Source organism: Leptodactylus fuscus, chromosome 5 (assembly GCF_031893055.1).
Source record: "Leptodactylus fuscus isolate aLepFus1 chromosome 5, aLepFus1.hap2, whole genome shotgun sequence".
Classification (NCBI taxonomy): Eukaryota; Metazoa; Chordata; class Amphibia; order Anura; family Leptodactylidae; genus Leptodactylus; species Leptodactylus fuscus.
This window is the reverse complement of record NC_134269.1, coordinates 96468426-96484506: the sequence shown is the minus strand read 5'-3', so window position 1 is coordinate 96484506 and position 16081 is coordinate 96468426. Positions and strand designations below refer to the sequence as shown.

Genomic DNA, 16081 nt, shown 5'->3' with positions numbered 1-16081 from the left:
CCCATTCTTCTCACTCCTCTTCTCTCTCATTGACATGCCTTCAGAGCACCCTGCGTGCCCCCTCCTTCCTAGACTAGTGTTAGAGATGCTGAGAGACGGAGGGGCTTGTGGCTTAGGAGAGTGTGGGCCCTACCTACTCCCATCATCTCTAACACTAGCCTAGGGAGATGGGGGCACGCACGGCGCTCTGAAGGCATGTCAATGAGAGAGGACAAGACCGAGAAGAATGGGGAGTGGCAGCAGCAGCGGATCTGTGCAGGTAAGCGGACACCAGGTGGACTAAGTAGCTGCGGGATTTTTTTTTTTAATCACCACACAGCGTGGAATCCAAAAATTTAAACAATTTTTGGACTCCATGCTGTGTAGTGAATAGGATCTTTTTAAATCTGATCTTCGATTATTAAAAAAAATCCCATTGACTTGCAATGAGATCGGAATTGGGATTGAGAATCGGGTTCGAATGGAAAATGATCGGAAATCGGATTTTAAAAACGATCCTGAAATTTCAAGATCGGCTCAACCCTACATGTGAGTATTGCATGTTTTGTCTTTTGTTTTTTTGTTTTTTACATATTATAATATATGTTGATCCAAAATAAAAGGTAAGGAAGGTCATCTATATGGCCAAGAAGTATGGTAGGTTTTACCTGTATAGTGTGTGACAGGCATCCACTGGTTCTTTCAGTGTATTCAACGGTGTTCAAAGCTTCACAGGCAAATGCATCAGCAGATTTCACAAAAACATTTGTATTCATATTATATGTCATCTCAGTTGAGACAAACATTGGCATCACACACTGTGGATGGAAAAGAAGCATTTTCTTTCAGATGTTTAGGAAAAAGCAGGCCAACTATCTCGTCTATTACATGTGCCTGCGCTATTAAGGAAATCACACTTGCTATTATTGAGGAGACCTTCATTAACATGAAAAAGCAAGAATTGAGCTCTATTTTTCTGAAAATTTCAGTTTTTATTTAATCAGTAGCTTTTAAGCTCCTTCCAAGAAGGTGATCGCTCCTCACCTTCTTGGGAGGACCTTGAAAGCTACTGACTACTTTCTTCACTTTCTCGCTTTTATTCCATTATGACAAAAAGTGCAGACTATCTGGAGTATTAAACACACTGGGTCCTGGACTCCTTGCTTATCAGGTACATAGTCCAAGAGGGAACATTGAGGAGGGTATATCCTAGTGTTGTGTCATCACTTATAACCCTAGAATAACCACTGTATTTTGTTTGTGTTGTATTATGTAGTTCTTTTTATTAACTCATTTAAAGGGGATGGTTTATAAAGATAATCACTGTGACAGTGTCTTATATGGGATCCTCTTCTATGACCCAGAATATAGAGCCACTCTATGCAAGCAGATACTTGTAATACATTAACAGCAATTCCTGATACTACATTTACTCTGCAGCAGGTATAACTATGGAAATGCCTGGTTGGCTATGGGTTTTCCCTGTTATGTGGGAGCAGGACTGGGGGTCGATCAGTGTTTTTCCCCTAGTGGCTATATTTCCAAAGATACTGATAACTAGTCCCATACACAGGATCAGTTAATGAAATAGTGTGAACTAGTGCGAGATAATTTTTGGCAAAAACTAAAATACCTATTTTTATTCAAACTTCTGGGTGATTCTTTAGTCTCAAATTTTTGCTTGAAGAGACTACAATGTTCAGTGAAGTGGTATGAGGGGACAAGTTCGGCGTACTGTATCTGATAGGGGCGTCCTTGTCCTACCACACATCTGTTGACTATAGTGAAGAAACTTCTGATAACTGTTTGCAGCAGCAGAAGATCAGGACTATATCAGACTCTGGGGCAGGCCTTACAGTGTTCTCAGGATTCTGATGAAAACTAAAGTCATGACTCTTTGTAATGGCAAATTAATGAAATGAATAAGATTCTTTGCACAGTCCTAATGAGAACATGACAGTAAAAGAGATTGAACCTTGTTGGAAGAAATACTGATATAAAGGTGAGTGTAACATTTTGAAATGACATAGTAGTTGTCTAGAAGACTATATTATACTGTGTTACAGTTATCTTATAGAATCGGGATTCTAACCTGCACGGTTATTCCTTTAGATTTGTATTCCAAGTCTAGACCACGAGAAAAATAATCCACAAAAACCTGACAAAGAATAGATAAAAATCACATGGTTATATCACTCTCTGACATGCCTTACAATTTATAGATTTTATGTAGTAAGAGATAAGGGAACAACTAAAAATAGTTATAACAATAACTGTAGATTTTGATTTACACAGAGCAATGAGATGTTAGTTCATAGAGCATGCAGTATTTTTAAGATTAAGGCCGAGGCCCCACGGGACATAAACGCTGCGATTTTCCAGCGGCGGAAACGCTGTAGGAAAAATCGCGGCGTTTTACAGTGCAAGCAAAGGGGATGGGATTCTTGTGAATCCCATGCCCACGGGTGTTCAAAGTCTTTCATTTGTTAATCTTTGTGTCATGCCTTACTTGTAATGTCTTTACAGCCTCGCAATCACTTCATTATTTAGCTACCATGCTTCCACTTGTGTATTTGGCTACACGTCTGTATTCCTTTATGCACCTACACTAAGTTCTATCTCTATTTAGGGGTATTGCTACTATATTTATTTTCATTTTTGTGCATATACTTTTTAGCTAGCTGACACATTATTATCCTATTAATATTATAAATGTGAAAGTTTGTGAGTTTGTGGGTTTGTATGTTTGTGTGTTTGGATGTTTGCATGTTCGGATGTTTGTTCCTCAATCACGGAAAAACCGCTCCACCGATTTGGCTCAAATTTTCCACAAACATAGTTAATACACCCGATTGCACAATAGGCTACTTTTCGTCACAATAACGCACATACGTTTTTCCCAGGACCCACGCAAAAAGCCAACTCACATCACTATCTCTGCAATCTCACACACTTTGGACCATAGCAAGCCCTAAAACTTCACATTCCCCTCTACAGCCTTGCCCTTAACCCCACACAATCACATATACATATACTTTACCACTTTGCCCCTCACCTTAACGATACTCCAGGAGGCTCTCTTTAACGCTCCGGAGCAGCCATGTTTGCCGCCCCCCACCGCTCTGAAAATCCGTGACCCCATTCTGAATTTTTTCCCTGCTTCCCAGTACATTATATAGAATAAAAAATGGTGGCATCATGAAGAAAAATTTGTCCGATGAAAAATTAAGACCTCATATGACTCTGGGAACGGAGAAATAAAAAAGTTATGGGGTTTAGAAAGAGAGGAGTCAAAAACGAAAAATGAAAATCAAAAAATGCCATCGGCGGGAAAGGGTTAACTTCAAATACTTCTGTCCCAAAGTCACTATGTAAAGTTTCTCACAACACCGTATATATAGCAGCTCAAATACAAATTAACTTCAACACAACAGTCTCACGTATTCTCTGAATTACAGAAACAACAAGATACAAAGTTACATTTCATATCCCATACCTTATACACACTACGAAAACCTTACCAACGCCTGTATATACCCACTGCTACAATCACCGCAGACGAAGTCGCGGGTACCAGCTAGTAATATTATTGTTTTATACACTTTGTTACACTTTTGCATGCTTATATTTTACTGTTCATTGTTGCCTGCCACTCACTGTACTTTGTGGTGTGTTGGTCCTCCTATATTTAGCCAGTATTTTTGATATTTATATGAACAACAATTTTGGTGTTTTTTTATATTTGATTATTAATAAATACAATATTTTTATGGTGATCCTGTCTTTTGACAATTTTTCCTTATCAGCAATTGGGTTTTCACCTTTATCTAAGCCTTTGTTTGCTTTTGTTGTTGTATGAGAAAAATGTTACAGCCCTCTAAACCGCGCATACAAAATAAGCCGAAAATGTGTCTGGTCCTGGACCATAAATTGGCCTGATACTGAAGTGGTTAATTGATTTTTACTTATTTTTCTATATTTTCTACATGTCATCTATGTGTTCCCTACTGCGTCCATATATAGGCTACTGATAACAAAGATCATGCAAGGGCCAAGTCACAGCCTTTAATTTACATGAGGCCGGTAATAAGGGGTCAACAAATCTTGTACCATCTAAATTCAATGATACATAGAGCGTCCAGTAAATTCTTAGCTCAAACGTTGACCTTGTTCCTGATGTGATGTGTCAGCCTGGCAGTTTCATTATCCTAAATAAAACTGAACTCTGTCTGTACATTAGTCCTTCATGAGGCTTCATCCATACCTTGGAAGCACTGTACATCAGTGCCATTGGCAAAGGACGACGTCCAGCTTCTGAGGATATATTAATAACCAGTCCCTTCTTCCTAAGAAATATTAGTGAAATCTTAGATTAAATGTTACATGTTGTGTTAATATTTCTTTTTTATTCTCAGTATCTTTGAAGACGTTGTCCAGCCACTTAATTTTTTTTAAATGATTATATCACATTTACATCGACCTGAACCAGGAGGTCTCAGAACAAGAGTGACCGTGTCAGTAGGATATTATTTCTTAGAATACTTTAAGGAATTCTAAGAGGTTAATTTATGTAAATGGACAGACAACCCCTTAAAGTTTTCTCAAAACACTTCATATTAAAATTACCTTTGTACCATTTGAGAGAGAACAATCCGTGTCATCTGAAACAAACAAGATCATTTCTTTTATAAACTGTTTTGTCATTGCGGAGACATGTACCAGTCTGAAGTCACTATCTGAAACCATGTTCTTGAGGCTACATTCACATCTGTATTGGCGTATCCATTGGACACTCAGTTACAGTCTCCACCTGAAATTGATGGATGAATAAAGTCGCTTTCAGTTTACAAAACAACAGACGGTGAACTGGTCCATTGGGCTCCAATGGACCAGAACAAGTGACAGTCCAGCACAGATGTGAACTTAGCCTGAGTCAGTGTTACCCACAACAACCATTCAGTGTTTAGCGATCAATTTTCCAAAACAGGATTGTTGTATATCAGTAGTGTATAATATTTTGTAGACTTAAGTCACAACTGGCTCTATTATTGTATATTAAGGTAGGTCAGTGCTTCCTTATCCATAAAAAAGTGTCAAAAAATAATAAATACGCCTTAATATATGTACATAATATAGAATAATGTAGGCTTACAATCTAATGTTATACTTAAAGGGGTTGTCCCATCACAAGGATCCTATCTATACTGCTGCTTAATGTGGATGTAAGACTTTTCCTAAATACATTGCTTCAGCAAAGCTGCTTTGTTTGTCCACTATCTTACTTTATTCACTTCATTGTTGACACAGCCCTTGACTTATCTGCTCAAAAGTCAAGTGATGTATCAGCCTGCTCTCAGGGGGGAGGGAGGTGGGGCTAAGTGCACAGGAGCGAGCCTGTGTTTCTAGCTATTCCTGTGTCTACACCACAGGACCTAGCTCCCTGCTATCAGATAGAGGAGAGGAGCTGCTTTCATTTCTTCTGTTCTCCCAGTTATCAGGCTAGCTAACTCATTTGTGTTCATTATGGCAGAGACAGGCAGTCTCTCTATGTAACACAGAATGGAGTTGCTGCTGCCTGTATTTCATAGTCCAATATGGGTGGGCGGAGCTACACACAAATTTGGTTCGGAGCTAAATGGCAGGTTGCATGTGAAACCCCGCCCACCAAATGATGCAATAAACCAGGAAGAAAGATGATTTTACAGCAGTGAAGACTGCTGAGTATGCGACGTGGGAATACCCCTTTAATACAGTACTGCTATTTACCTGGACAGCTGACATTATGTTGCAGTTTATTATACTTTCCACCATCTAATAAAGACACAAATGAATGTCAGAAATCATATAAATTCTAAGATATTTTCAGACCAAAAACATGATGTACAAAAATGTATACATTCAACTATACACATGATAGATAGTACTAGGGCAAATGAAATACAAGTTTTGTTTCTTAATATTTTTGACACTCAAATTGGCTTGTTTCAGTTGATACCCCCATTTTGTAGCACTGTGTCGTATCGATTGGATTTTTCACCTTACTGCAATTTTGAAAAAAAAAAAAAAAGGTCCAAAATATTTCTTTAGTACGGTGTTTGAATACTTAAACTTATCACCTGTCGTTTCAGGTGATTTTACAGGATAAGCTGCTGTCTATGCACATAAGAAGTAACACTATATCTGGTCATTATATGGTTAATCTATAGTTTTTAGCAGTTTCTCCCACTATATGCTACATTTTGAATTTACAGTTCCTTCTTAACTGGTTGATGGAGACTAGCTGCCACACACTGCACACAGTGAATAGAGGAGACTCTGTTCTATACCTCTCTCCCTCACTGAGAAATAGCCCCTGGAACATGCAGGGAACGTCCCCTCTCCATAGACTTCTGTCATCTGAGCCATGTGATCAGCAGTTTGTCTGACTCAAGAGAGCAGTCTGTCTCAAGACAGATACAGCAGTGATTTTCACAGTGAAAGTCATTTTAGCACAAGCTTTTCAAAACTTCCTAATAAAAGATGTCATGCTGGAGAGGGGCCCCATGCGGCTGCACAAACGTACTGTATGATAAGTATACATGTAGTGTAGGAAATGTAGTCAGAAATAATATTACAAAGTAATAAAACTTACATAGCTGCATAGGGCATTTTATACGTTTAGCAGGCATACCTTTGCTGTATGTAAACAATTTTTCATTTCACAAAAGAAAAAGACTTAAATTCTCTTGCTACCAAAGCAAGTTTTGGTCTCTATATCAAAGCCTCATTTTTCAAATGTGACATGCCGTAATGACTTTATCATGCATTAATTCTGAGAATGTTTTTGTGAAACATTACACCTTATGTTGGTGCTAAATTTTGGATGTTATGCTACACATGTATTTATTAAAAAAGCTCAGTTTACTGCAAAGTAAAAAAAAATATATAGCATTTTTTCACATTTTATGTCTACTCAGCAGCCATCTTTAGACTCCTAGTTCTCACACACTCCATCTCCCTCTCTCACACACACTCCTCTCCTTGTTTCCCTATCTCCTCCGCCTTCACATGCAGGCATTCCACTATGCCGGCACATGTATTGAAGGAGTTGGTGCTTCTGGTAGTGACCTCGTGGCTCCCGACCGGAAACAAGAGGTGAAGGAGGTGAGTATAGATAGGGGTGTGCCAGCATTCTGGCACTATTGCACATGTGAGGGGCGCCGACACATGCAGAGAAGAGGAGGTGAACTTGTGAAGATAATGTACTGAGTAGCCACCTTTTGCTTTGATTACAGCTCTGCATACTCTTGGCATTCTCTTGATGAGCTTCAAGAGGTAGTCACCGGAAATGGTTTTCACTTCACAGGTGTGCCCTGTCAGGTTTAATAAGTGGAATTTCTTGCCTTATAAATGGGGTTTGGACCATCAGTAGTGTTGTGTAGAAGTCGGGTGGATACACAGCTGATAGTCCTACTCAATAGACTGTTAGAATGTGTATTATGGCAAGAAAAAAAGTAGCTAAGTAAAGAAAAACGAGTGGCCACCATTACTTTAAGAAATGAAGGTCAGTCGGTCCAAAAAATTGGGAACTTTTAGGCAAAAACCCCACATTGCTTTTTTTGTTGTGGTCTTTTCAGACAAAGCCAGGAGTGGCCATTCACATTTCAGAGCTATTCTTGTCTCTGAAACGTGAGACCTTAGCCTAAATCTGATTTTTTTGAAAGCTAGGTAACCAAAAGTCAACAGCTCTGGAATTATTTATTGGCTTTGTTTTTTATGGTATTTACTGTGTGGTATTAACATATTTCTATTCTACTGTAACATTTTAATAATATCAAACATTTTCTAGTTCAGGTAGCCACATGTATAACAATACCAATTTTGTTCGGGTCTTTTTTTTTTTTTTTTTACTTTATACTACAATCACTCAACGGACTTGATCCTCAGTAAACCTGTTATTGAAAAAGGCGGCCATGACACTGGCTCCAGCAAGGGGATGTCAGTTTTACATGAATTGGGTTCTGCTGGATGGTGATAGGTGACATGAGGTAAAGAAAATTGGCACATCAGTAGGCATGTGGTGAACCTCAAGGAACCCAATCGCATTTATATTAAACGTGGTTGTACTGTAAAATGAAAACATTTACACTCAGAAAAGTTATGTTTGCAGTGTTTTTATAATGCCCCACACAGCAATGTAATAGGTAGTGATTTTGGAACTGGTAGACTTCCTTTTAGGTGACATGCACATGTGCCTCCATGACCCCATTCACTGAGATCAGTATGCATGAGCCGCAAAACAGGAATATGTGCATATGGAGTGTGTTTTTTAATAGGTGTCTTCAATAAAAAATCGTGTTTTTGAACATTGGTTCAGCGCAGTTATCTATATATTTTTTTGGGTTTTACCCAATTGGTCTATTGTTGATTTTGGCAAAACAGGAATATGACCTGCTAGGGCTCGTACACACGGAGCAAGAGGGGGTGGATTCTGACACTGAATCCACCTCAGAATCCTCCCCCTCACAATAGAGGTCTATGTAGACTGCTAGCTTTCTTTTTTCCGTGAGCGGTATGTTCTGGCTCACAGAAAAAAAAAAAAAAAAAGCTGTCCTTTCTTCAGGCGGATTCCGCGGCTGAGTCAGCCCAGGCGCCCGCCTCACAACAGCACCCTCCGGTCTAGGCCCATTCATTTGAGTCTACTCCGGAGGGGGAATCCACGACTGTTTCCCACATCAGAATCAGGACCAAAATACGCGGTCCCGTGCCCTGTGTGAATGAGGTTTAATGAGTTTCACTCCCGGCTCACTGCCCCATAAATGACACTGTGAAAATATTCATACACATAGAAATTAATGGGGCTTTGTAAATGTGAAAAACCACAGCACTGACTGTGGGCACAAATTTCTTTTACTTATACTATCACAGGCTCTTGAAAAATATTTTTTGATAGACAAGACATACCTTTTCAAGGTTTGGTGTATCCAGAAATTTAACGGGCAGATCAGATAATTTCATACCTACATTGTTTACTAGAAAGTAAAGAATAAAGATTGACATAATAATTTAGTAATAATAGGTTAATAAGTTGTATGCAGTGACACTGAAAGTCAGAAAACAAGAAAGCTTAAGCATGCCATTCTGCTATAGCAGGTACAACATTCCCAACAAAAATGTAAGAAATGCACAAAGGGACTAGTACCAACAAAATAGTGGAAAGCTGAGAATACTAAAGAACTGAAGAAAGAAATTCACACATATAATATAATATGATGATTTGTGTATATACAGTCCTATGAAAAAGTTTGGGCACCCCTTTTAATCTTAATCATTTTTAGTTCTAAATATTTTGGTGTTTGCAACAGCCATTTCAGTTTGATATATCTAATAACTGATGGACACAGTAATATTTCAGGATTGAAATGAGGTTTATTGTACTAACAGAAAATGCGCAATATGCATTAAACCAAAATTTGACCGGTGCAAAAATATGGGCACCTCAACAGAAAAGTGACATTAATATTTAGTACATCCTCCTTTTGCAAAGATAACAGCCTCTAGTCGCTTCCTGTAGCTTTTAATCAGTTCCTGGATCCTGGATGAAGGTATTTTGGACCATTTCTTTCTACAAAACAATTCAAGTTCAGTTAAGTTTGATGGTCGCCGAACATGGATAGCCCGCTCTCAAATGATCTGAAAACAAAGATTGTTCAACATAGTTGTTCAGGGGAAGGATACAAAACGTTGTCTCAGAGATTTAACCTGTCAGTTTCCACTGTGAGGAACATAGTAAGGAAATGGAAGACCACAGGGACAGTTCTTGTTAAGCCCAGAAGTGGCAGGCCAAGAAAAATATCAGAAAGGCAGAGAAGAAGAATGGTGAGAACAGTCAAGGACAATCCACAGACCACCTCCAAAGAGCTGCAGCATCATCTTGCTGCAGATGGTGTCACTGTGCATCGGTCAACTATACAGCGCACTTTGCACAAATAGAAGCTGTATGGGAGAGTGATGAGAAAGAAGCCGTTTCTGCACGTACGCCACAAATCGAGTTGCCTGAGGTATGAAAAAGCACATTTGGACAAGGCAGCTTCATTTTGGGAACAAAAATTGAGTTGTTTGGTTATAAAAAAAGGCGTTATGCATGGCGTCCAAAAAGAAACAGCATTCCAAGAAAAACACTTGCTACCCACTGTAAAATTTGGTGGAGGTTCCATCATGCTTTGGGGCTGTGTGGCCAATGCCGGCATCGGGAATCTTGTTAAAGTTGAGAGTCGCATGGATTCCACTCAGTATCAGCAGATTCTTGAGAATAATGTTCAAGAATCAGTGACGAAGTTGAAGTTACGCCGGGGATGGATATTTCAGCAAGACAATGATCCAAAACACCGCTCCAAATCCTCAGGCATTCATGCAGAGGAACAATTACAATGTTCTGGAATGGCCATCCCAGTCCCCAGACCTGAATATCATTGAACATCTGTGGGATGATTTGAAGCGGGCTGTCCATGCTCGGCGACCATCTAACTTAACTGAACTTGAATTGTTTGTCCAAAATACCTTTATCCAGGATCCAGGAACTGATTAAAAGCTACAGGAAGCGACTAGAGGCTGTTATCTTTGCAAAAGGAGGATCTACTAAATATTAATGTCACTTTTCTGTTGAGGTGCCCATACTTTTGCACCGGTCAAATTTTGGTTTAATGCATATTGCGCATTTTCTGTTAGTACAATAAACCTCATTTCAATCCTGAAATATTACTGTGTCCATCAGTTATTAGATATATCAAACTGAAATGGCTGTTGCAAATACCAAAATATTTAGAACTAAAAATGATTAAGATTAATAGGGGTGCCCAAACTTTTTCATAGGACTGTATATATATATATATATATGTATATATATATATATATATATATTTATATTCACCATAAGTGAGAAAAAATATGTCTCAAATCACTTATATCTAACCCATAATAAGTGTAATCATCACGTGGGAGAAAAACACTGCCAAACAAAAATCAAGTAATATGAAAAAAGCAACCACGATGAAAGGCAGGATGTCACGTGCCCCAATGTGCGATATGCCCAAAAGGCTTCACATGTAAGGTAATTTTCACACAATAAATATTTCACATCAATATTTGTAAGTCAAACAGAAGAGGAACCTACACTGTAATGGCAAATTGGGTTCTAGACCCATGCAAATCTTGGTACACCCTTCAGATGCCTTTACTGTGTTGGTCAGTTTCGTAGTTAATCTGGTCAATAACATTATTAGTAACTGAGGTTGGACACCCATTCAAGTATTACTTTCCCTTGGTTTGTTTCTATTTTTGTTTCTTCATAGTTCCTTTCATTGTTTGGCGATTTTTGAATATTATGCCTGATATTCCTGAATGAGGATATTGCAGACATCCACATTTTTCAGTTCTGATTCTGCCCTGCAACGCTTCCTCCAAGGGGGAATATGCTTTAGTTTATGAACCTGTTTGTTTATGTTTTGTTTTTGGTTTTTAATTATTTGAAAACTTCAATAAAAATTAATCCTTAAAAAGAACTGTAATAAAAATATTTGGGCCTTTTCCATGTTTTGGAACCATTACTGTTTTCCTCTTACAAATACTGAAGCAAAAAAAACTGACCAAAACAAGCTGTACTACATTAATAATGCCATATTCTGAATGAAAAAAAAACAAAAAAACTTTTTAAGTCTTCAGTAGGTGATACCTTTTTTAATGGCTATCTCATAAAGATGACAGAATATGACGTTTCGAAGCTTCCTCTGAGCTTCTTCTTCAGATATAACTAAAAAACACTTTCTAGAGGCTGCATATTTATGTACAACAGGACACATAGGGATAGGATTACAGGAGGGAGGGTGGAAGAGGCTTGTTACTATATACTTATAACAACAAACAATCAATTGCCAGATCCCTGGTTCTTATCTTAATGGCTGTCTTAATGATTTGTATAAAAAGACATAAACCCACGTGAGATGTTAATTCCATTGTCCAGTGTCTGGAATAGGGTCATGGCCTTGTACTCATAAATCAATCGCTGTTTCCTTGATTTAAAGTTCCCTTTTAAGATCAAGATTTTCATGTCATTGATGATGCTGTGGTCTTCCTGGCAGAAGTGTTTTGGCACGGGAAGATCAGTTCTCTGTTGTTTGATTGTATGGCGATGTGAATTAATTCTCATTCTGAGTTTCTGACCAGTCTCTCCAACATACAGATTTTCAGTGGAACATTTGGTGCAAATGATCAAATACACCACATTAGGTGTGTTACAGGTGAACACACCTGGGATTTTATATTCCCTGTTAGAGTTTGGGATCTTTATCCTGTCAGTGGTCAGTATGTGCGGGCAGGTCTTGCACCTCTTCTGTCCACATGGGAATGTTCCTTTGTTATTTGGAGGTGACAGAGAGCTGCTAATGATCATATTCCTGAGGTTTGGTGGCTGTCTGTAGCACAGGAGAGGGGGGTCCGGAAATATGGATTTTAGACGGTTGTCTTTTTGCAGTAGTGGATGTAATTTGCGTGTGATTCCTCTCAGCGTCTCCAGGTGGGGGTTATATGTGACAACCAGGGGCACCCGATTGTTCTCCTGTTTGGTATTGTATTTTAATAACTCCGATCTTGGTATTCTGGTGGCCCTGGTGATTTGGTTATCAACTGATCTTGGATGGTAACCCTGCCTTAAGAATGTGTTTTTGAGGCCCCCAAGGTGCTTGTCTCTGTCCACCGGATCTGAGCATATGCGATGGTATCTGATGGCTTGGCTGTATACAATGGAGTTTTTTATGTGTTTAGGATGAAAGCTATCCCATCTTAGGTAGGTAGGGCGGTCAATTGGTTTCCGATACAGCGATGTCTCAATTTTGTTGTCCTGTATCTTGATGACTGCATCCAGGAAGTTTATTTCGGAGAAGGAGTGATTGAGCGTCAGGTTGATGGTGGGATGGAACTGGTTGAATTGTTCATGGAAGGTTTTCAGCTGTTCCTCGGATCCGGTCCAAATGATTAGGATATCATCAATGAAACGATAGTAGGCCAGAGGTCTGATGGTGCAGGTGGAGAGGAAGTCACTCTCCAGCTTGGCCATGAAGAGATTAGTGTACTGTGGCGCCATTTTGCTCCCCATTGCGGTGCCGGTCTGTTGTAAATAGATGCAGTAACCAAAGGAGAAGTAATTGTGGGTGAGGATGAATTTTGTGAGTTTCACCACTGATTCAGCGTTCATACCTCGCTTTTCCATGAAAAACTGGCAGGCATTTATACCGTCCTGGTGTGGGATGTTGGAGTACAGGGATTCTACATCCATGGTGGCCAGGATAGTTCCATCTGAAAGGGGACCTATAGTGGATAGTTTATTTAATAGGTCTGTGGTGTCCTAAAGGTAGCTGGCTGTATCCTTCACTAAGGGTTTAAGAGTACCCTCCACCCATCCAGAGATCTGTTCAGTGAGAGTCCCAACACATGAGATGATTGGTCTCCCTGGGTTCCCAGGTTTGTGCAGTTTTGGAAGCATATAAAAAGTCCCTGTCCTTGGGCTTGCTGGTATGAGGCTGCTTAGGCTTATTGCTCCATCAGATAGGCTGGAGATAACCTTTTTCAGTTTTTTAGAGTATTCCACTGTGGGGTCTGAATCCAACTTGGAGTAGTAGTGCTTGTCAGCTGTCTGTGTGCCTCCTGTATGTAGTCTGATGTGTTCATCATGACTATAGCGCCACCCTTGTCCGCTGGTTTAATGATGATGTCGTTATTATTTCTCAGAGATTTTATGGCCCTCCTCTCCCGGGCACTGATGTTAGACGGCAGTGCTTTGTTTGTATCCAGTATAGTGGATTTGACCATGTGTCTGAAACAGTCTATGTAATTATCCAAATCAAAATTTCGGCCAGTTGGAGGTGTCCAATCAGATGTCTCCTTTTTTGCTAAGATTGGAACCTCTGAAGGGGTAGGTTGGGTCTCCTCTGTGTCATGAAAATATTCCCTCAGGCGCAGTCTCCTGAAAAAATCTTCCATGTCGCTGCACAGTTCACACAGTGCACAGAAACTTAGAATGAGAATTAATTCACATCACCATACAATCAAACAACAGAGAACTGATCTTCCCGTGCCAAAACACTTCTGCCAGGAAGACCACAGCATCATCAATGACATGAAAATCTTGATCTTAAAAGGGAACTTTAAATCAAGGAAACAGCGACTGATTTATGAGTACAAGGCCATGACCCTATTTCAGACACTGGACAATGGAATTAACATCTCACGTGGGTTTATGTCTTTTTATACAAATCATTAAGACAGCCATTAAGATAAGAACCAGGGATCTGGCAATTGATTGTTTGTTGTTATAAGTATATAGTAATAAGCCTCCCCCCCTCCCTCCTGTAATCCTATCCCTATGTGTCCTGTTGTACATAAATATGCAGCCTCTAGAAAGTGTTTTTTAGTTATATCTGAAGAAGAAGCTCAGAGGAAGCTTCGAAACGTCATATTCTGTCATCTTTATGAGTTAGCCATTAAAAAAGGTATCACCTACTGAAGACTTAAAAAGTTTTTTGTTTTTTTTCATATTTCATAACCACTGGCTAACACGGTACCAAAACAAACATTTTCCTATATTCTGAATGGTGAAGGATGTCGACAAAGTAACCCCACTCCAGTGAATTTTAATAAATTGTAGCAATAATTGAAGGTGTACAATGCTACAATTAAACATACCAAAACTAATTAGCATAAAATGTATGCTAATTAGTTTTCGTGAATTGTAGCAATGTAGTACAGATCATAGAAAGTGAACATTGCCACCACTCACCAGGTGCATCATATGTTTATACGGATTCTGAACAAATCCTCCAACTTGTCATTTCATCTAACCTGTGACTTCACACACCAGCCCCAAGTTGCTTTTTTTAAGCTAGTCTATGACAGCCTGGATGTTACACTCTCATAGACTTACATAGAAACCAGGGACTTCTATCTGGTGTGTCTATCAGCCGTGCAGGCGACCGATGACATGACCAGAACGGGGACTAATGTAGAAGCTGTATAAGGTAAATGATGGGCCTGGAGAGTGGCTGCATCACTCACTGTACATCACTAGAGTCTGTACTACATTGTTAGAGTTTATCTTTCATTTTGTTACATTTTCAGTTTGTTGTTCTGATCCTATGACAGGTCAAAACAATGGACAGAAGAAAGCAGTGTGAATGTAGCCTAAGGGTGCATTCACACAGAGTAACGTGCAGCGTGAGCTGGCACGTATACGCCGTGTGAGATTTTGAGCGCCGTATATGCTCCCATTGATTTCAATGGGAGCCTGGATCGTATACACCGCGTTATTTTGTGGCCGCAAAATAACGCGGCGTATACGAGACTAACTCCCATTGCAATCAATGGGAGCGTATACGGCGCTCAAAATCTCACATGGCGTATACGTGCCAGCTCACGCTGCATGTTACTCCGTGTGAATGCACCCTTACTTTGTAAGTACTTTGATCTGATTATCTTTCACTGATTCTGAGTTACATGATGATTTATTTCTCTAATCATATCTAATATCATACAGTGGGAACTCAGATGACCAATTCATTAACCTAATGGTCCAGTATTTGGTCTCTACACAGCCCATTGACTTCTGACAGCAACAGTCACCCTTTAACATGGCAGAGATTAGTAGTCTGGTGTCTGCAGTCAAGGTGTCTTCTGGATCATCGCCGTAAAGAGTAGTAAATGTGAATTACCCAGAACCCCAATTTCCAAGCCTTTAAGTTCCTCTTGAATTGTATGGTAGATATTTGATCCGTTTGTAAAGTCTGCCTGTATATATTTAATCTTGCGTCCTGATGCTTTTTCTGTGGATAAATAGTACAACTTCAGACACTAATAGTATCTTCATGTCATATACATACTGAAAGGAGAGAAGCAGACAAAGCATAGAGGGAGCCACTATACATAACAAGAACGAAGGAAGAAAGTTACAAGTATATACAATCAGTGTCGGACTGGGGTGTCTAGGGCCCACCAGTGGAATTATTTCTAGGGGCCCACCATCAGGATCCCTGCAAACCAGCGATACCAAGACAGGGCGGTTGAAGGTAATAACATA

At 39.5% G+C, this 16081-nt stretch overlaps 1 protein-coding gene across 1 annotated transcript in view; it reads right to left on the bottom strand.

Moving 5' to 3' along the window:
- LOC142203273 (17-beta-hydroxysteroid dehydrogenase type 3-like) overlaps positions 1–16081 on the bottom strand; it is a 32150-nt gene that overhangs the window by 1933 nt on the left and 14136 nt on the right. Inside the window, exons 4-10 of the mRNA XM_075273853.1 lie at positions 15717–15827; positions 8923–8990; positions 5746–5790; positions 4606–4640; positions 4244–4325; positions 2072–2137; positions 648–797 (exon numbers count right to left, since the gene is read on the bottom strand). Of these exons, the coding sequence (XP_075129954.1) occupies positions 648–797; positions 2072–2137; positions 4244–4325; positions 4606–4640; positions 5746–5790; positions 8923–8990; positions 15717–15827 (557 nt within the window). The remainder of the gene's footprint in view (positions 1–647; positions 798–2071; positions 2138–4243; positions 4326–4605; positions 4641–5745; positions 5791–8922; positions 8991–15716; positions 15828–16081) is intronic.